This window comes from Carya illinoinensis, chromosome 5 (genome assembly GCF_018687715.1).
Source record: "Carya illinoinensis cultivar Pawnee chromosome 5, C.illinoinensisPawnee_v1, whole genome shotgun sequence".
In the NCBI taxonomy this organism is placed as follows: domain Eukaryota; kingdom Viridiplantae; phylum Streptophyta; class Magnoliopsida; order Fagales; family Juglandaceae; genus Carya; species Carya illinoinensis.
The window spans coordinates 33,194,466-33,215,698 of record NC_056756.1 but is presented as its reverse complement, the minus strand read 5'-3'; the positions used below and the strand labels follow the sequence as shown (position 1 = coordinate 33,215,698).

The 21,233-nt window shown below is 37.0% G+C and overlaps 1 protein-coding gene across 1 annotated transcript; it reads right to left on the bottom strand.

Annotated features, from left to right (window-relative positions):
* Positions 1–298: 298 nt before the first annotated feature.
* LOC122311867 (MACPF domain-containing protein At1g14780) lies at positions 299–9,655 on the bottom strand. Its single transcript, XM_043126628.1, has 8 exons — positions 9,266–9,655; positions 8,924–9,165; positions 2,540–2,732; positions 2,326–2,400; positions 1,861–2,044; positions 1,210–1,379; positions 1,055–1,119; positions 299–917 (listed from the first exon to the last, which is right to left on the bottom strand). The coding sequence occupies exons 1-8, from the start codon at positions 9,500–9,502 to the stop codon at positions 302–304; spliced, it is 1,782 nt and encodes a 593-aa protein (XP_042982562.1). The 5' UTR covers positions 9,503–9,655; the 3' UTR covers positions 299–301.
* Positions 9,656–21,233: the final 11,578 nt, after the last annotated feature.

The following is a 21,233-nucleotide window of genomic DNA, read 5'->3' as shown; positions in this document are numbered from 1 at the left end:
TAATCTATTTTCTTACAACCATAAAAAGATAAAAAGATTTCTCATATTGCATTTTATTTTATTTTTAACTCTCATAGTGAATACATACTTTTTTCACAAAAAGATTTTACAAATGCTTTGATAATCCTTTATACTACCAACATATTTCAACAAGACACTTGCTACGCTTGTGAGGTAATTTCCAGAAGGAACCATCTTTCTTTTACAGCAACCCCACAAACCCCACCCCCCCCATCTTTCTTTTACAGCAACCCCACAAACCCCCCCCCCCCCCCCCCCCCCCCCCCAAAACGGGCGGTCGTCAACAAATGTTTAATAAAGAGAACTTTACATTTAAACATATCTTTCCCTTCTCCAAGTCAAGCCTTGCTCCAGTAACTAACCAGTGGCCAGGACTATCTAGTGGGCCTTTACATAGCTCAGACATATCTACAAATTTTAGAAGCTTTTGTGTTTGAACTGGCACTGGAGGCCCTGTAGGATAGACTCCGGAATCCACCACCACCATTGGTTGTTTTTCTTTTGCTGGGATTCCCAAAAATGACGTATTTATAGCAGAAAAAATTCCTGACTTCTGGGAAAATGCGGATGACCCTTGTGCCCAAGTTGATTGTACGATATAACAATCGGACACCTTAGAGAATAAGAGCCTGAGATGAAGGACACTCTTCGAGTCGTGTTTCTTTACATGAAGCTGAGCTCCAGTGACAATGCAGACTGCGTCCTTGCTAGAGGTCGTCCACCTAGGGTCATATTTAACCGGCGCTGTGGATACATGGGAAAACATTTTTCTGTGGATTGCTTCAAAGAATCGATCATCGCCATCATCTTCTGATCCTCGCCAGTTTGAGGTTTCATCTATCTTGTTCTCAAATATCATTGGAGCATTTGATAGATGTTGCAGATGTATAGCGAGCCTAAGATATGGCCAGTTCGAGTCAATGTTAAGCCGAATGAGATCCGCAGAAAGTACTAGGTTTGGATTCTGTTTTACAAGACTTGAATAATAGAAACAGGAAAAAAAAATGAATGGCATTCTTACATGTACACTTACTTGTTGCATTTCATGCCCTCAAGATACAAACGCATCCCTGTAACGGGCCTCCTTCCTACTGCAACCTGTTGAGTTTGACATGCCAGTTAGTTCGATTAATCTTGAACAAATCATAAAATAATTGGGGAAACATTGCGAATGTGAATGAAGATCACCTGCGTTTGATTTACATATAACTTAGGACCCATCAGATTGAAGCGGAGGGTCGATGAAGGAGTATCCCTATTTGTGGTAGAACCAAGTGGGAGATCGTTGTGAATGGGAGCCCAAATCCTGTGTAATTGGAAGTCAAGAAAGTACTGTAAATCGGCTATAGGAGGTTTATCTGCAGCCAAATAAAATACAATATAAATTAGCTGAAAAATATATAAAACGAAACAAGAAACAAACCCACCAAAAGACAAGTGAAAAGTACACAAAGTACAAGATGTCAAAACCTATGTGATACCAAAAAACTCTTCCTAGGAAGAAAGTAAATTCACTTTCATTCACATCATATATATATACACATATGTATAGCAAACTATGGTGCAATGGTATTATTACTAGGATAAATCTCAGGTAAAACATTCAGAGGTCAAGCCCTCGTCACTAAGAAAATAAACCCGAGCGAATCATCGAGTGGTTTACTTTGGTCCGTTTGGATGATACTCTTGGCAGAGCAATGTGTACCATCCAGTTTCTTTATGAACTCTATACCAATCAGCACTACGTTTTCTGGAGTGTGACATTTTCAGGTTATTACCCTCTTTATCATGTAGAGTTTTGCTTCATAAAATGGATATTATTGAAAGTTCAAAACTTACATCGATGATACAGGTTGATGGCATGCGATAAAAAACCTTTGCCAGGAACGCCTTTAAGGAGAGAAGTGATGGGGATGAAGTTAAACTGAATTGCATCCGGCATGAATGGAACTGTTAGAAGCCACTCGGAATGGCTACTGGCTGATGGATCACCTCCCCTTTTGAAACAAATGACAGTGAGTCCCTGCAAAAACCCATCTACTTCATTATTAAACATCAAGTTATTGTCATAGAAAGGCAGTGTGCCAATGGCATTGGTCTCGTCAGTTTTGGAAATGATATTCCTCGCATAATAAAGACCCAAGTCTCTAATATTTGGTTTGCAGTTAAAAACATTTCTATCACTTTTTCTCTCCTTTTTTTAAATCGAAATCAGCATCTTTTTGTGATTCTTATATCATTGTTCATGCATCTGTCATTTTAAGTAAACATTATAAAATCGATACTCGCAGTAACCGAACCTACATCTTTTGCTTTGACAGATGAGAAGCCATTGAAGGCAATAGGTTGTGAACTGAAGACATTGAAAGCCTGCGGTGCCTACAGTAGAAGAAAGTCATGAAGTTTTTAGTACAAACAACATTTTGATTATATTGGAGTCTGACATGGGAAAAAAAAAAGAGCAAAAAATAAACGAGATTGCAATTAATAAAGTCCGGTCGGTGTAAAATATTAGAACCTTCTCTTTAGTTTTGGAGTGCTGCGCGGAGAAATTGCATGCCCCTGTAAACAGCTGATCTCCAAGCTCATCCAAGTGTTGTTTGAGCTCTGACGGCCCCAAGCCGGAAGATTTATCTTGCTTAACTAGCACCGAATCTTGGCCGCCAATGCTCAATCCCACAATCACATGGGTCCCATATTTCTCAATGAATCTGTCAAACACTTACATCAAATTGTGTCTCAGAATATTAACCATCTAAATCTAGCTAGATATATAACTGGAGGTCAGTTATTTACTTATTTGTTTCATTTTCATGTAATACTTATTTGTTTCATTTTCATGTAATATCTCTAGAAATAGGGATATATACTTTAAATTTAATTAAAAAAAAAATTGAGCACAACAAAGTTGTTGGCCCTTAATATTTCTCTCTCATTCTTCTTCTCCCATTTTCCATGTCAATTTCTGTTATATTTTATATTTCTATCATGATCAACATAAACGTACGTATTCATTGGATTGTCCAAGCAATGCTAGAAGAAATTAAGTTCACAAAGATACAAACGTCGTTAATGGTGACCCATTAAATTACTTCTTTAATGGGGCGTTTGGATGTGGGTAATCTTTTAGAATTTTAGGAATTTTAAAAGATTATTTTGTTTGGAGGCGTTTATGTGAGGACCTCACCTAATCAAAGGGATGCACGAACGGTGAGGATGACGAGTAATGGATTAACAACATCGCAGACAAACGCAACTGGGAAGAAGGCAGTCAAAGCTAGTAATTACGTTATGGCAAGCAAATGCGCGGGATGAGAAGCACAAGCGAGCAAGTTGAATGTCACATTGGAGAGCAAAGGCCCGCTAACAATACATAAGGCAAGCCAAGTGTATTGCAGAAGTAGTTCGGTACAGACAACACAGTAGTGCTTAAATGATACCAGGCGATGTACAGAGGCTTGTACACCAAAGATGAACCCACAAGGAAAAAGAGAAATTTGGGTTTGTAGACCATACATTTGAGTCTTTGACCACACAAGTAAAGCTCAACACCACGTGGGCGATTTTCATAAAGGGGCAAACTGTGTGTCTATTTCAAAGGCAAGCTGTATGGATGTGCAAGTCTTGTCCTATCAATCTACTTAGTCTCTACCATTCATCAATCCAACATATGTAAGGACAACAAAGATTCACAATTTACCCTTCAACCAATTAGAGACAATAACTATCGAAACCATAACTGGTAGCACGACACATATAAGAGATGTTTTACCTTCCGTCTTCGTCTCAATTTTGAAATCTCTAACTATTTCAATAAACTCTCTTTCAATATTCCTATTGTTCGAGACTCCAAGGACAAAGCGAAGGTGCAAGTCATCATCAATAAGAAAGCCAACGATTTCAATGCAACTCTCAGTGTGCATTCACTATTCAAGTAAGGTTCACTCCTACGATAATGTTAGTAATGTGGAGTAAATGTCTATGAGTATATTCAAGGTATTCATCTTCTACTTCTTAGTCCCTTTCTCTCTCATGAAAGTGTACGTTCTCTCTTTACGATTACTATCTACTTTGATGATGTGATTTCAAAGTAATTAATGTATCAGTTTCAATTGGAGTTTTGGGTGTGTATCACAAACTCCAAGACGAGATGGAGCATTATGTCAGTGGAGCTTCTTTGGTTACTCTATAACGCCCTAATGGAAGCCCCAACCTACATGGCATGTACTTCAAAGAGACTAGTCAACGATACAATTAGAATCTCATTAGAACCTTATAAAGAGTAATAACTTCTCATTCTCAGACAATATGGGATCTCATTCACCATTTATCCTTATCTTTATCATATGGGGTTTCACAAGCTCTCTCCCTTAAATTCTCGATGTTCTCGTCAAGCTCATTCATTATAGGTGACACAACTCAAGTCTCATATTTCTTGGTAGTATAGATTCTGATACCATTTGTAATGCTCTAATAGAATGCCCAAATCACATGACTTATACTCCAAAATGATTAGTTAATGATACAATTAGAGTAACATTGAAATCTTATAAAGAGAGAGCTTCTCTTTTCTAAGCAATTTAGGATCCATTCACCACCTACCATTATTCTTAATTATAATATGGGGCATCACAATTGTATATGCTAATGCTATTTTTATGTCATTGTAACCATTTTTTAAGTCTATATATGAACGTGAGTAATTACTTTATTTCATGAAAAACATAAAATGAACATGTTATATGTTACGAAATAAAAAACATATAAAACTTTGAAAATGAAAAGTACAGCTATACATTTCAAAAATGAAAGAAAAACCATAGTTTGCATATAGTTTTTATTTTCTATAAACTTCATGTAGTTTTTTAATATTTTCTCTTATACATTTGAAGTAAATAATAATAATAATAATAATAATAATAATAATAATAAGGATATGTTTTGAAAGATAAATAATATTTAATTGATTTTTAAAAATAAATCAAACATGTGATATCATATCCCTAAGAATTATATCAAATTCGTTTTTAGTTGCAATCGTGAGTTTAGTTACGTTTTTAAAAATTTATATTTTGAAATAATACATTTCTAAAAATATGAATACTGAATGTAATGTTAAATTTGATTTGATAAGTTTCAAGAAATATGAGGAGTAGGGCACTCGGGGTATCTCAAAATTATGTGAATAGTAGTGAAATTGTTTGAATTAATTAAATATTTTACAGGATTTTTAAAAAATGAGAAAAAATTAAATAAAAATATTATAAAATTAAAAAAAATTGGTTGAATATAATTTTTCAATATTCTTTTTATTTTGAAGTTTGAGAATTATTGGTTTTTGTATTTTTCTTTTAAGTTTGTAAAAATTTATTGACTTTTGTGTTTAGATAAAAATTATTTAACGATTAGATGAAAAAATTATAAATTCAAAATTAAAAAATATTTTATATTTGAATGATATTTGATAATAATGAAATTATAAGAATTTTGATAATTTTGGGTCTTATCACTATGTCCAAACGCCCCTTAAAACCACCCAGTAAACTGAAGAAAATACTAATACGGTGCGGTGTGTGGCTATTCCGATATACAGTTCGGTTTGCTAAATTAGAATATTCTCATCACGGCATCTAAAGTAGGGGTGTGCATCCGGACCGGATTTTTTTCCGGTCCGGTCCGGAAATCCGGAATCCGGGTGAATCCGGGCGGTTATCCACCCGGATTACACCCGGGCGGTTGAAGAAAACCCGGATCCGGTTACGGATCCGGTTTTATAACCCGGTTATCCGTAACCGGGTTATACGCTTTTTTTTTTTCTCTCTTTCGAAAACGACGCCGTTCCTGCTAGGTTTATGCATTTTCCTCTGTCGAGTCCTGTCACCGTCTCCGAGTCACTCTGTCTCTCTCGAATCCTCTTCGTTCTTCAGACTCAAGTTCTCAATTCGTTACTCTGTCCATCTCTCGTCGCTTTTCTGTCGACTGTCACCGTCCCGAATCCTCTTCTCTCAACACTCGTCTCTCGTCTCTCGCTTCTTAAATCTCAAGTTTGTTGAATCCAAAACCCTAGCCATGCGGTATGTTAATCTCTCTCTCTCTCTCTCTCTCTCTCTCTCTCTCTCTCTCTCTCTCTCTCTCTCTCTCTCTCTCTCTCTCTCTCAGTTTAGTTGGATTCCTTTTTTCTGTATTTTTGTTTGATTTTCACTTGGATATGTGTTTGATATTCGCTTGGGTTTGTTTGGGTTTGTGTTTGATGTTCTGGGTTTGGGTTTGATATTCCTTTTTTCCTTTTTTCTACATTTTGTGGTTTATATTGTGCTTTTTTCTGCTGCTGAAGGTCATCTGCTCATTTAGTTTATATTATGAATGGTATCATATTGTATAAAGGTTTGAGAGCAACCGACATGGGAAATTATGGTTTATACTATGGATTCTATTATTTCAGAACATGAGAAAATGACAGCCTTTCATTAAACAGCAAGTACTTGACATCGATTTTGTATTTCCTGGGAAAGTGTTGGTACTTGACATCGATTTTGTATTTCCTGGGAAAGTGTTGGTACTTGAAAGATTTTGTATTTCCAATATCTTTCAGCATCTACACAAAGAATATCCATCGCCACTGGTTTCTGGGGCACAGTTTGTGTCTTGTTTTTCTCTTAAGCTAGTGGGGCACTCATGTTTTTCTCTTAAGTTAGATTGTTTTTCACAGATTTGGGGTTTTTTGGCTAGAATGTAACTACAATTTGTTTTGAAGGAGCTTGATCTCTATGCTAGTGAAATGCATGGGTTAAGTTTGAAAACTGTGGAATGCATTGTCTTTCGTAGTTTTGATTTGAGTTTTATTTGGCATGGTTCCTTGAACTGAATTGTTAAAAGCTTAAACCAGAGAATTTGGTCCTACATTATTGCATTAAGCTTTCAAATAACCCTTACATCTTACATGATCTTGTATTTATGTCTCTGTAATTGTATTTCTGTTTATCAAACTATTGGTGAGGTTTAGAGATAGGTTTTTGTAATTGATGTTGTATCTCTGTTTTCATTTTTCTGTTGTAGTTGATGCTGTTGGCAGCTTATGGAGACTCAATCCAGCAGAAAATTTCCCAAAATGCTCCACCAAATCTAGGTGAAAGAAATCAATTTTTTTCCCCCAATTCAAGATTCAAGATGTGAAGTGTATGAACAATGTATTAGTTTAATTAGTTGTAATGTATTATTATTTATTTTGTTCTTTGTAAATTTATGTTTTGTAAATTGATGTAACAACAATATTATCTAGTTTGCATTTTTATTTATTTTGTTCTTCAATTTATTTTTTTATAAAATTCTTTTAAAGAGTGTTTTAATTATTTTTAAAAAAAAATCTGGGCAATTTAAATATGAAATCAGATTTTTTTTAAAAAAAAAAGTGCTATAATTTCTTTTTAAAGTTATAAAGATATTTTTAGAATTTTTATTTTTATTTTTTATACAAAACCAGGATTGAATCTGGGTATGACCCGGATATCCGGAATTTAAGTAAAAAAAACAGAAAAATCCGGATATCCGGTTACAATCCGGATTGAATCCGGTTATCCGCCCGGATTGAGTCCGGGTTCAATCCTGGCGGTTATCCGCCTGGATTTTGAAATCCGGATCTGGATCCAGTTATGGCCGGATACCCGGATCCGGATCCGGATCCGGATGCACACCCCTAATCTAAAGGTTTATCTCCAAATTAATTTGGAAGAAGACAAGTAAAAGCATCTGGAGAGCTACTCATCCTAGGATAGATTAATTGAGAATTAGACAAATGAAAGTCAGAGATCGGCTTGTCACCTAACCGCCGCATGACAAGAGGATATTCTGATTTTATAGTATATACTTTTATCCGAGTAATATACTCTTTTACCCTTGGTACGTATTGATTCATTACCTACACCAATCCTATAAAAAGAAATGATACTTAGTGTCATTATGAGTGCACAAATATTATATAATAATTTAATAAATAAATAAATAAATATGACGTATACAATTATATTAATTCCTATTCCGCTGATATTGTTGAATTTATATTTTTTTAATTTTTAAATCGAGTTGGACTAATTCTAATTAAGAATTATTCTTCAAAGAATAAATTAATTGTCATGCCAAGTGGCGGTTTGCATGTTACATTCTATGCATGTCAGACTTGTCTTATTGACATGGTCCCAATGCTCCGGTTTTGCGTTTTCCATTTTCATTTATAGAAAAATTCACAATCTAGAAGTTTTAAGAAAATTCTATACAACAGAATAAAACGGACACTTTAGAAAGGTCCTGCAAAGCCCGAATTTGGTCTAGAAAATGCACTTCAGCTGTAAAGGCAAGAACTTGAACGTTCAACCTAAGTCGAAGACTACTCTTCAAATTATCTGAGAGTATTGTAATGAGAATTTCATTAGCAATGAGAACCCTTGACAAAGTTAGATCAAAGCATCCTAAGTTTGAAAAGTGTTGGCGTTCGCACTCGTTAACAAGACGCGTCCCATTTTACGTGCAGTTCTTTTTGTCAATTATGAATATTTAGAAAGAATAAAGATTTTTCCCATTCGTGTGATCCAGTTGGAAAATTAACCACAATTAGTCATTAAATCCGGGCTAAGTTCGGCTGGAAGTCTGAACCCACCGGCAAACAAAGCCTGGCCTTTTCCCCCAAAACACTTTAATTTTGTTTGGTTTGGGTCAAAGAAAAATAGTAACCCGTACCCGACTCGATAATCGTGCATTGACCCAATTTTCCAATCACCGAAACGGCCTGCTCAGCCGGACAAGTAGATTCTTCAAAGCTACAGCTCCTAATTCTAATGCTTACTGGTTAAGAAAAGAATAAATTTTGTCTGTACCATGTATAGAATGCAAAAGTCAATTGAAATCTAACCTGGCAAGTGCACGGGCATCCCAACAGGACGGAACTGCATCACGGACTTCATCAGAGAGAACGAGTGGGAACCGATCAATGTGAACATTGAATAGGATGATGTAGTAACCATCAAGACCCAAGTATTTTGTGTTGGCTGCATCGGTTGCCCAAGAACCGCGCTGGAAACCGAACATAGCATTGAAACACCCCGATGGGATTTTCCCCGTCACTGATGATTTTTGGTTGAAAAATTCTGACATCTGAACCCATGAGTTGTCCATCAGTCCTGAATCCCAGAACGACGAGAAACAAAAATAAAATCTAACAAAGAAGAACAAAAAGAAGGGAAGATGTGTATGCCTGACTGAAGTTGAGGATATCGGATTGATATCTGGTTCGATCGCCTTTATCGCATTTGATATCGACTGAGACATCTTTGAATGTTCCAAAACCAGGTACTTGAAGCTCTTGTTTCTGTGCTTCATTAAGCAGGACTAATCTTTCTTTGCCTTTGCAGTAGTTGAGACGGAAATCCGACGTTATGTCGAATCCTTTCCCCAGGCAGCGAAGAGCGCTTTCTACTATTTCTTCGACCATCTCTCTCTCTCTCTCTCTCTCTCTCTCTCTCTCTCTCGCGTATTATGGCTTTTGGGGCTTGATCAAGTGGCTGAATTCACATAGTTATAGAAGGTGTACGTAGATATAGGTAAGAGAGCAAATGGTTGTGGTTGAAGAAATGCCAAGGAGCTGGCGTCTTTTCAATGAAATTATTATAAGATTAAATATTTCAACACAGCATAATTAAAGGAAAGCTACAAAGTCTAGGAAGCTTCTCGTTCCACTTCTTGTTACGAGTTGAACTTTGACTGTACTCTTCTCTCCAATTATTACTATTGTAATTATTGTTATTGTTATTATTATTTTTTGCATGGATTATTATTATTATTATTATTATTATTATTATAAGCATTTGGTATTTATAGCTTTGAATGGACAATAAGTGAATGGCACACGATTTAATTTTAATATTATGCCATGGCCAAAACGACTGATCCATTGGCTAGCTTCAACCCCTTACGTCAAGACTAAAAAATATGTTTACTTAAAAAATATAGAGACATTGAATTAAATCTCAAATTCAAATACATATCCTTTTCAATATACACATTACACCAGATTTTATGTTTTGTGACAGACGAACTGTCACAGAAAAAAGTTTTACCTTCACAACAACTTTTTTGGGACGGTTAGAAATAGTTAACGTATTGACACGACAAATGCGGCATTAAATATTTTTCATGATTGTTGTATTTTTTGTGACGGTTTACCATGCAACCATTACGAAAAATATTTTTTGTGATGATTGATAGTCTGTTGTTAGTTCTTTTGTGCTAACGTGATTACAGACCGAAAGGGAGAAATGAATAATCTATGGCCCATAATGGTGCTTTGGGCATCGCTACAATGCTATTTATGTTCATCCATAAAATAATTAGTAAATAAGTAAATAAAAAAGATAAAGAGAGATACAAAAATTTATGTAGTTTGGCATAAAATCCTATGTCCACAGGTTGTTTGGAGGGAAAAATTCACTATGGTAGATAATTTTACAATCTATCATATCCTCACATATCGCTCAATACAATGTATAAATCTAGGGTTTCAAGAGGTTAAAGACAATGACTCCCTTAAGAGATATCTAGTGGAGGCTCTATGTGTAGTAGGGTTTTGTACATAGAGAACTTGTGGATAGTCCCCTTCATTTGAATCCCACTTACCTTGTGAAACCTTTTCCTTTTAGAAGTTTAAGCCGATTGCTTTTGGTTTATCTCTTCCTTGTCTTATATCTTCCCTGCCTTATCTCGTGACTTGATCTATTCCCTTATTATTAGTGATAGGTTTTCAATGGGTTAGATCTAGTCAATTTTATCCCTAACAGATGCCCGTGATTTTTAAGGTCGACTTGTTCAACACAAAGGCCTTGAAAATCTTCAAGACAACCGTAATGGAGCTAACTTGTAAATACCTACACAAAAAGAAATTATGGGAGTTGGTCCATAGTCTATCACTTGTTATGTTATGCAATTGAGATGTCCTTGAGCGGTTCTCAAGAAGAATTTGTGAAATTTGCAATTAGGTCTTCAAGGATGGGTCTTTGTGAAGTTTGTTTGTAAGAAAGTTTTAATTGAGTGTACTAATGATCGTTAGTAAAGTGCGCATATTTCCATGCTTGGTGATCAGTTTTGGTTTTCAGTGGAATCAATAAGATTTGCCCCATGCTGCGATTTTTAGTTGGTGCTTTTCTGTTTTTATGTAGATGTAAGAGTTTGTTTGTTGTAACTCATGCTTAAGCGATCAAGGAGCTCGTCGACTCGTTCATAAAGAAAACCCAAGCGAGGCAATTGTAAAGCTCAGAGGCTCATTCCCAAAGGTAATGCGAGTGGAGTCACTTGGCAGTGAATGTAGCGGGATGATGCCTCAACTATGTAACTCATGGCAGTGAGAGTGTAGTGGGAGGATTCCTCGACTGCGTAACTTTGGAAATGTGAGTGTAGCGGGAGGATGCCTGGACCCCGTAACTCTTGCGATGTAAGTGTAGCGGGAGGATATCCCGACCTCGTAACTCTAACGATACGAGTGTAGCGGAAGGATGCCTGGACCATGTAACTCTTGTGATGTGAGTGTAGCGGGAGGATGCTTGGACCGCGTAACTTTGGAAATGCGAGTATAGTGAGAGGATGCCTCGACTGCATAACTCTGGCGATGAGAGTGTAGTATGAGGATATTTCGGCTGCATAACTCTAGCGATGAGAGTGTAGCAGGATGATATCTCAACCGTGTAACTCTGGCGATGAGAGTGTAGCGGGAGGATGCCTTAACAATGCAACTCAATGTAAAAGTAACGGGAGGATGCCTCAACCATGTAACTCGATGTGAGAGTAGCAGGAGGATGCCTCGACCCTGTAACTCTAAGGATGTGAGTGTAGCGGGAGGATGCCTCGACCGGGTAACTCTGGGGATGCGAGTGTAGCAGGAGGATGTCTCAACGACATAAATTTGGTGATGAGAGTGTAGCAGGAGGATGCTTCGACCACGTAGCTCTAGCCATGAGAGTGTAGTAAGAGGATCCCTTGACAACATAACTCCAGCAATGTGAGTTTAGTGGGCGGATGCATTGATCGCATAACTCTGGCACGAAGACTTCAATGGGAGGATCCCTTAATTACGTAACTCTGATGATGTGAGTGTAGCGGGAGGATGCCTCAATCTCGTTGATGTTAAAGTTGGGTGCAAGAGCTTGATCACACCAAAGAAAAGAAACAAACAGATTAGATTAAATAATCCAAATCACAAGTTTAAAGTTTGCAAACCTGAGCCATCTCACTTAAGTGTGGTGAAGGTTGGTGACACATGAGTGATGCCCGTTGGCAACTATGTTTTGGCAACAATGAGGACATGAGATGACCGCAATACCAAACTATGTATTCTAATGATAACAACTTAATATGCTTGAGCGATGCGCGAAAGGGTTTCATAGTCGGTGTTCCGCGTCGCACCAGTGATTTTTAATTAAGTATTTTCCTAGAGCATGTAGCTACTGGGATTCTTGTGGTGCCTCAAGGAGTTTTGTTGAGAAAATCTCTGAAAGCTAAATTTGTTAGTAAAAATAGAATAACAAGTTTGAAAGAGACAATTCAGAGTTATTAAGTTCCTGCTTTCAAATCCTCTCTGATTAAGATCGTTTGCTTGTGCTTGTAACAATGAAAATAATTCTGTCTATGGATGATTTTTATTTGTTCACTAATCTCTTGGAGGCAAGGCAAATTCAACTTTGAATCAAGTACCTCGACTTTTTCTTCTTCTTGTTTTTTTTTTTTTTAATTTTTATTGGATTATATCGCCAAGCAAAGTTCATGTGTATGGCGCGAAAAATACTGTATATGGTGAGGGGCACTCTGCATGGTGAGAAACTGGTGAGGAACACTTCATGTGGTGAGCAATAGTGAGGAACACTCTATGCCGTGTGTAACTAGCGAGTAATACTTCGTGTGGTGAGCAACTAGCAAGGAACATTTCGTGTGAGAGAGCAACTGGCAAGCAGCACCCTTTGGGTGAGTAATTGTGGCAAACGACTAGTGGAACTTAAGTGTGGTGAGCAAACCATGGACTGAAGTCACTGTGGTGAGGAATTTCACTACTAGCAAGCTAGTAATGGCGAGGAACGATTTTGGTGGACAAAATTTCTATGGCGAGCAAAGGTGAACTGTGACAAGCAACACAAATTGAGGTGAGAAACATCAACTATGCGAGCAAACTCAGTGAAAGTGTGGCCCTCCACGAAGTGGTTACTCATCCATGTGTTTTCGCTCACCATGAGGGTGGCAAGACATTGCATGTTTGCTGCCATGTCTTGACAAGGTGTTTGCATGGGGTGAGACCGGAGAGCATCTGTCCATTGTGGATGGCCTGGCGAGAAGAATGGAGTTGCTCGGCTGGCTCCGCTTGCATGTGCATGGTGCGGTTGAACCCATGCGTGACTTCTAGATCAAGGAGTGCCTTGGCAATGGCTAGAAACACCAGTGAGCCAAGCTGGATAGAGACATTTTCTATGGGCGAGGGACTTTGGTGTCGAACAACTCTTCTGGTGATCGGTGGTGAGGCTTGACAGTGAACAAGAATCTTCGTGACAAGGAATGGTGGTGAGGAACGCATCATGGTCGGGAGCCACCATGTTGGTGACAAAAGACGTCAACAAGATAGGTGGTGGTTGAACTGGTTTTTGCGGTGAGCAATAGCTGGCATCGAGAAACTACAGTAGCGCGCATAGGCAAGGATGGCAAGGAACAGTGGGGAGGAACACCTTTGTGGTTGGGAACCACCATTCCTCATGACAGAAGATCACAGTGAGTTAAACGGTGGTTGGCGATGGGCTCGCCAACGCATGGACGCCTGGTTATTATGATCCTTTAGAAGCATGCCTCCTCTGTTCACATTATACTCGATGCAAGCAGCTTTTGAGATGGTAGAACTACCCTGCTGACTATAGAAAGCTCCGACGGTTCTGGGGGCAGCTGGTGGTGCGCCATGCAACTCACGGGTGCCTGTGCCAGCCTCTGGCAGCTGGTTTCTTATCTGCTCACATTGTGCACAACATGCACAATACTCAAATCCGGTGAGTTACTGGCAGAAGTCTCGACCGTCGATGCATCATTGGTGAGTTACCGGTGAGTTATCGGTGGTTGTAGGTTTTGCCTGGCGAAGGAACAAGGTGCACACCATGCATCCCTTATGTGGGCAATGCATGCTGCACATGTTCTTCCTCTATTTTCTGTTTTACCATTCATTGCAATTTTAAGAGAATAAATAATAGGAAATAGAAAAGTTGAGGTGATTTTATCTGGCTTTTCGATGAAGATCTCGTGAGTCAGAGAGTATCCTTCTCCCAATTCCGATGTAGAAGATTCTGTCGATCCCACAGATGACACTAATTGTTAATGCCTAAAATTGCACAATAAGCCAAAAAAGAGGAAGGAATTATCTCCAGTTGACGATGGTGATTTGGACATTGATACGATGCTCTTTGCGTTCATTCGTAAAATAAACAGTAAATAAGTAAATAAAAATAGATAAAGAGGGATACTGAGATTTACATAGTTTGACATAAAAGTCTATGTCTACAAATTGTTTGGAGGGGGAATCTACTATAATAGATTATTTTACAATTTCTCATAGCCTCACATATTATTTAATACAATGAAGAAATCTAGAATTTAGGAGGTTGAAGACGATGTCTCTCTTGAAAGAGATCTAGTGGAGGCGCTATGTGTAGTGGAGTTTTGTACCTAAAGAGCATGTGGAGGAGTTCCCTTCATTTGTATAGATTTCCTCTTTTTATAGAGATCTATGTTCTTCATTTGAGTGGTTTTCAATGCGTTGGACCAAGTCAATTTTATCCCTAAGAGGGCTTGAGTTTATATTTTAGGATTATTGGATGTTGTTTGATTTAGCATTTCATTTAGATAAAAGAAAATTGTAGAACGCTTACGTAGCAATTAGAGATTGGAGGTTTACACCACATCCCTTCACAAGGGTCTCTCTTTAAGGAAGATTCAACAATGTTTTATGTCCTCTTTCAGGCATGTCTTCTCCCATTTATATTGGATGCGGACTGACTCTAGAGGTTAATTTTGTTGTTAGATCTGGATCAGGATGAGGAGTTTGAAGGTTTGTACTTGTAGTTAGATCTGGATCGGGATCAATGAGGAGTTTGAGCTACTGAGCTGAGGGAGAGATAGCTATGTATATCCAATCTCCAGTAGTACGTGTATTATATTAGAGAGGCGTTTCAAGCCAAAAAGCTGATCCTGCAATTAATTGAACTCGACACCGACTGATCTCCACCAGCCCTCCAAATTAAATACTAATTATTATTGAAGCACTCATGACTAGTTCCACCTTAAAAAGGAGTTGACTATCAGTGAACCGTGACCAGCGTGGAGCTCACAGCAACTCGTCGTCTCCTCCCGTCTATGAGTACTGCATATTTTACTCCATTCATAAATCTATTTTCTTTCTTATGAGTTGTAGTCTCAATAAGAATGTTAGTTCTTACTATTCATATGCTATTATATGAATATACTACACTAATTTATTATGTATGGATGATGAGATTCAATTGATACAGAACCAATTCCAATAGACTTATTGGAGGGTCCCATTGGCGCTAAATGTTTTTTTGGTGATTCTAACCTTTTATCTTCATAAATTATTTTGGTCGGTCTAATATTTATCTCCCGAGTTAGAAACCCTATTTGATTATCTTTTTACATTTTTTCTATTTCAATTATGATTATGTTTGTTCCATTACTTAGATTTTTTATTTTTTTCTGTCAATGAGTAAGTTGCAAAATCCATAAATCGAATTTGAATAGACAATTCGGGAATAATTTGATTATGGATTATCAAATTTTTCTCTTTTTTAAGTTAAGAAATAGAACAGATAACTTACTTTTTTCCCCCTTCTCCCAGCTTCCTGCGCCCCGTCCCCACGCTGGCCATAAAGGGAGAGGAGCTAGGGGTGGTTAGAAGAGCATGGGGTGGTTGCCAGAGGAAGGGGAACTCAATGATGTGTGGACAGCGTACGCGATGCTATGGTGGAGAACTTGTGTTTGAGACCCATTTAGGAGATGGAGTTGCAAGGAGAAGGGAGATGCCACAGGGGGACTTTGACAGTGGCTTGGGTCCATGAGGATGGTCGTCAGCCTGAGGTGGGTTTAATGACACTGCAGGTGGGAATGCCTAGTGGCTGGGCATAAGACAGCCCATTAAAAAAGTTGAGTGGAGGGGTTGAGTCGTGCGACAAAAGAGAGAATTTCTTCTCTTTGGCTGAAGATAGGCACATAGGGTGGGAACACATGTCCCACAGATCAGTGTGCGGGATTCTTTTGTATCTCTAACAGCTGCCAATTCAATAATCACACAGAGAACACCAAGGTTTAAGTAGTTCAGTCTAAACAATTGCCTACGTCCACTCCACTTGTAGATTCGATCTCAAGGAATTCAATATCACAAAGATGAAGCACAAGAAAGAAATCACAAAAATTCTCAATCCCAAAAGTCCAATACATCCAATAAGATCTCAAGAGTCTCTCTTTTCTATATATTGGCCACAACCCTCCATTCACAAAAAAAAAAAAAAATTACATTTATATATAAAACGACATGAGAACTAGGTTTTCTAAACATTTGCTCTAACAAAGTGTCGAATGGATGTTAAGCGAACAATTCATTTGAAGTTCATTTGAGTGGACTATCAAGTAGATTTCGAGCGAATAATTTGTTTCAAATTCGTTGGAGCCAAGGTTGAGCCAGGGTAGAGTCACAATCAAGTCAAGTCTTTAAAATAACGTTTTCAATAAGAAATCAAGTCACTGTTCCATCATTATTCATGTGTACGATATGCTTCTAATCCTCTCCATTGATCTACCATTCATACCTGAAATTTGAAATTAAATGCTGCTTTTGAATTTGTGCTTTTAAAGCTTTTGTTTTAAAGTTTGTAAGTTTCAAATTCAAATTTTAATTATATTTCTTATTTTAGTTATCTTTTTCGGTTTTATGTTGTTAGTAGTTACGCTCTTTTGTTTTATTTTTTATATTTTTAATTTTGACTTTCTCTGATCTATTTGATTTTTTAAACTAGTTTTTTAATTTTTATATATTTAATTCTTATGTTTTTGTTTATTGAATGTTAAGTACTTTACTTCAGTCTACTATGCATTTTTTATAACCATTTTTTTATATATATAATTAGGACTGTTCATTCGGTTCCATTCGACCTGATATCCATTATTCCGACCCGACCCGAAATGGCACCTTCCGATTGGGCTTCCGTTCCAAATTTTTGAGTTCCGTAAGTTGCCCAGTTTGGGTATTCCGTTCTGAATTTCCTCCTCAACTTTCTCACTTCTCAAACAGAAAATGTCCGATCTATCTCCAAACCCATCTAGGCCTCTCATCGATCATGCTAACCGGCGCGGCGTCGATCTCGTCCGCATCCATCCCACCAAGCCCATCACCGAACAGGGACCCTTCGATTGCATTAGCCACAAGAAGTATGGACGCGATTGGAATCAACAGCTGCACCGTAGCACCAGTTCTCGGTCGAACACCCAACCGTCATCGTAATCGATCTACCGGAGGCCATCGAGAAGCTCCACAACCGGGTCTCACATGCTTGAGGTGGTGTACAAGTTGGAAACTCTGTTGGCTCCGAATGCGATTCAGGAGCTGTGGCTGAGGTTGCTGGTGATAGCAAAGCAGGTGTCGGTGGACCGCAGCGCGAATTCGCACGAGATGTGCTTGGTTAAATCCAAGCGGGTTAGCGGTTATTAACCGACCCATATCGAAATAATCCGAAAATGTTCCGGTTCCGTTTGTGTCTGTTTTGGGTCGATTTATTCGAAACTTCCGGGTCGAGTCGACTGAGCGGTCCAAATGTACAGCCCTATATGTAATTTTTAACTTGATATTTTATTTTTGAAACATTGCATTTTTTTTCACTATCAATGTTAACTAACAGGCTATTTTGTAAATTTTAATAGCACTTACTCTCACACTATTAGCTATCATGTGACAGGTAATTGTCAGAGAGGAGATAAAATGATTTTTTATAAAAGTTAAATAAAATATTATTAAAATATTATTTTTTAATATTATTATTATTTTAAATTAAAAAAATGAAATTATTAATTATATTTTATGTAAAAATTTGATAAAATTATAATAATAAGATAGAATGAGATAAAACACTCTTTAAATTTAAAGAACCAATTAATTTTGAAAATTTATGCACTGCTCAGGCAATGAATAGTAACTCCCCTCCCTCCCCCGTATTCTGTTCCGGGGTTTAGGCCGTGCATTTAGCATGGCTCTTAAATTTGAACTCCATGATTCATTCGGTAATGAAGGCAGACACAGGTCTATAAAGGCTCCACGTATTTCAGTTCCTTATTGTTTAACTTTTCTTCAAAAAAAAAAAGAAATGTCAAGATTATGTGTGAACTCGCACGTTTGATTCTATGGGCCAACGCGCTTGCGCAAAAGTCTATACAAGTCGAACTGGGAGTAGTGGGACCGAGTTTGTTTCTGACTTTGGACCCATTTATATGTACTTTGTTATTGGAGTGTGACTAGGATCAAGGTGTGAAAGCATATTCAGTTGAAGGTGTACGATTCTTTTATTTTCTGCTTTGGTGGTTGTGTAACTCATTTCGTCAAGCGAACCATCGATCATCATTGCACACAAATCATTAGCGTGTGGATATGGTGAAAGTGACTTCATGTGTTCAACAAATTGTAGATCATTTGATTAGCGCGTGAATATATGTTATTTTTGTGTGATATTTTGTCTCTAATATTTTTCATTTAAAAATAAATATGAAAACAAAACAATATGATGGTTCCATGGCATAAACATTAATTTAGTATTCCCTACTTATAATTTAAAAAAAAAAAAAAAGTAAAGCGCTTTGGAACATCCTAAAACAGCTCTCCAATAACCTAAAGACACATAAGAAAGTTAGAAAAATACACAATGCACAAATCCACACATGATTAAAACCCACAAATGAAAAGAGAAAAATTCTCCTCACTTATGTTCAAATCTATATCACCCAAATGAGAGAAATGACTTACCAAGATTCATATATTTTCATTCTGAAACTTCTCCCTGCAATTTCAAACAAGACCAAAAATATTATTTAACCAGACAATTTAACTAGAGAGCCTAGGCTCTAAGGTGTTGGAGACCTTGGAGATGGTGTTTAAAATTGACTATCAACATATGGACAGGACTTGAAAAACCAACAAGTACTAAGAGCATTCCCATCCAATGTCTCAAAGCACCGGATTTCTCATAATTTGAAAAAATATTTAGAGATTTCATCCCAAATCACCCTCCATCCCATTCTCTATTTTGGAATGAATAGGTAGAGTTTCTACAGTAAATCTCCAAATATAGAAATCTAATATTTGTCCCCAAATTATTATTTTAAGTTTATAAAATTATTTATAGTTAAGTTTATAAAGGGAGGTGAGAGAAAAATATAATAAAGAAAAAATAAAGAAATATTATTTTAATAGAATAGATAAAGAATAGGGAATGAGATGTAGGGGATTTTTAAAAATGAGTAAAATTTAAGAAAAAATTTTAAGGAATGTACTTTTAACTAAATTATAGGAAATTTTGTAAAAAAATAATATGTGAATGCTCTAACATTATGTACAGGGAGAGCCATCAAACTAGGTATAATCCTCATTTGAAGGAATTTGCATAGAGGAGAGGGGTGAGGTATTTGGGTTTCCGTGGGAAGGGGGATTTGGTTTTCGATTGTGTACCCTGCAGTAACATTTTTGGTCTCGTGGGTGGACTATGTGGCAACAAATAATTGAAAGTTGTTTTTAAGCCTTTAACAGTTCCACCAATTAGAAAAATTTTCCTTAAAAAAGAATATATCCCCTAGTTTTTATCATTATTATTATGAAATTCCTTGCTCACCCATAAAATGGGAAAATTATCCATTTGACATAAAAAGATTTGAGTGGCTTATGGTGTTTTATTAATCTTGTTTGTCAATATATTAATTTTTATAATTTCGATGGATAATCCATAAATGGACGAAATGAGAATAAATGGATAATGCAGGGATAATCCATGCATCCTGATCTCTTCTTTTTATTTTATTTGTATTTTCTGTGGGCCTGTCGCAGTGAGAGGGGAATTTCTTTTTCATCGAATACATATCCTTATCTTTGTCGTTGGTTGGAGGGTAACAAAAGCTAAAAGGAGTCACAAAGTGCCCGGCAAGGCATGGTGTTCACATGGATGTTAACAACTGATAATATTAGCAAACGGAAGGAACTGGCCCTCAAAGTCCTGGCTTGACCTGGTCTTTCCATTCAACGAAAGATCAAATCCCTCTATACGTACGGTATGAAAGAATTGAATATTAGAAGCGGAAACCGTTGCGTATCTTCCCCAAAACTTCGTCTTTCACACTCTTGTTTCCAAGCTTTCGAACCAAATTTTGAATCATAATTGTTGGTGGTAGCCTAGTAGGTATCCAACCATGATTCATGATGTGTCCACACGAGTGGTGAGATTATTAATTAGCTCCTTACCACTATCATAATTTTAGAAAAGTTAATTAATTTCCTATATAAAAACTCTTTAAAAAAGAGTTTACATATATCAAATTCTGTGTGGAAAAAGTCTTTGTACAAAAGAAAAAAAAAGAAAAAAACTTTACTCTCTATAATTTTCTAAAGAAATCATCTAAATCTTTTGATCTTAAAACGTGAGATATTTTAGAAGACTTTAGTAGCCTCCTAAACGAGATAGAGGTACAAATAACAAAATGACGTAGGCTGCAAGACAAGCAAAGGTCCAGCCTTGTGGAAATTTCGCTCCTTGAAGTAATTCAAGTTGACCTCTTTTAACTTTAGTATCAGAGCCTATGCTGCTTAATTTTGCCCATATGAATATGATTACATGTTTGATGATTTGGAATGAGTTTAAAAACATGCAATAGATGATATGCCATGATTGTTTGTGTTTCAAATTTTTCATTAAAGGTTATAGTATGACATACTTATGGTTGAATTACCTATATGAAAACATTCCTTATAATGTTCGAAACATGTCTTTGAATTTTGGTGAAGTTTCGTTGCATATAGAAGAAGAAATCTGAAACTCTTGTTTTTAAAGTTAATGTTTAGACCATGAATTTGGGCCACCTTTTAACCAACTAAATCTTATTTTCTAGGC

What these genes read in the sequence shown, in the direction of transcription:
- LOC122311867 (XM_043126628.1), bottom strand. Translation starts at nt 9,502, where the DNA reads ATGGTCGAAGAAATAGTAGAAAGCGCTCTTCGCTGCCTGGGGAAAGGA. An exon ending in CATCTGTCAAAGCAAAAGAT is followed by an intron (nt 2,045 to 2,325) that starts GTAGGTTCGGTT and finishes GGGTTTTTGCAG; the next exon opens with GGACTCACTGTCATTTGTTT. An exon ending in TATATGTAAATCAAACGCAG is followed by an intron (nt 1,120 to 1,209) that starts GTGATCTTCATT and finishes CAAACTCAACAG; the next exon opens with GTTGCAGTAGGAAGGAGGCC.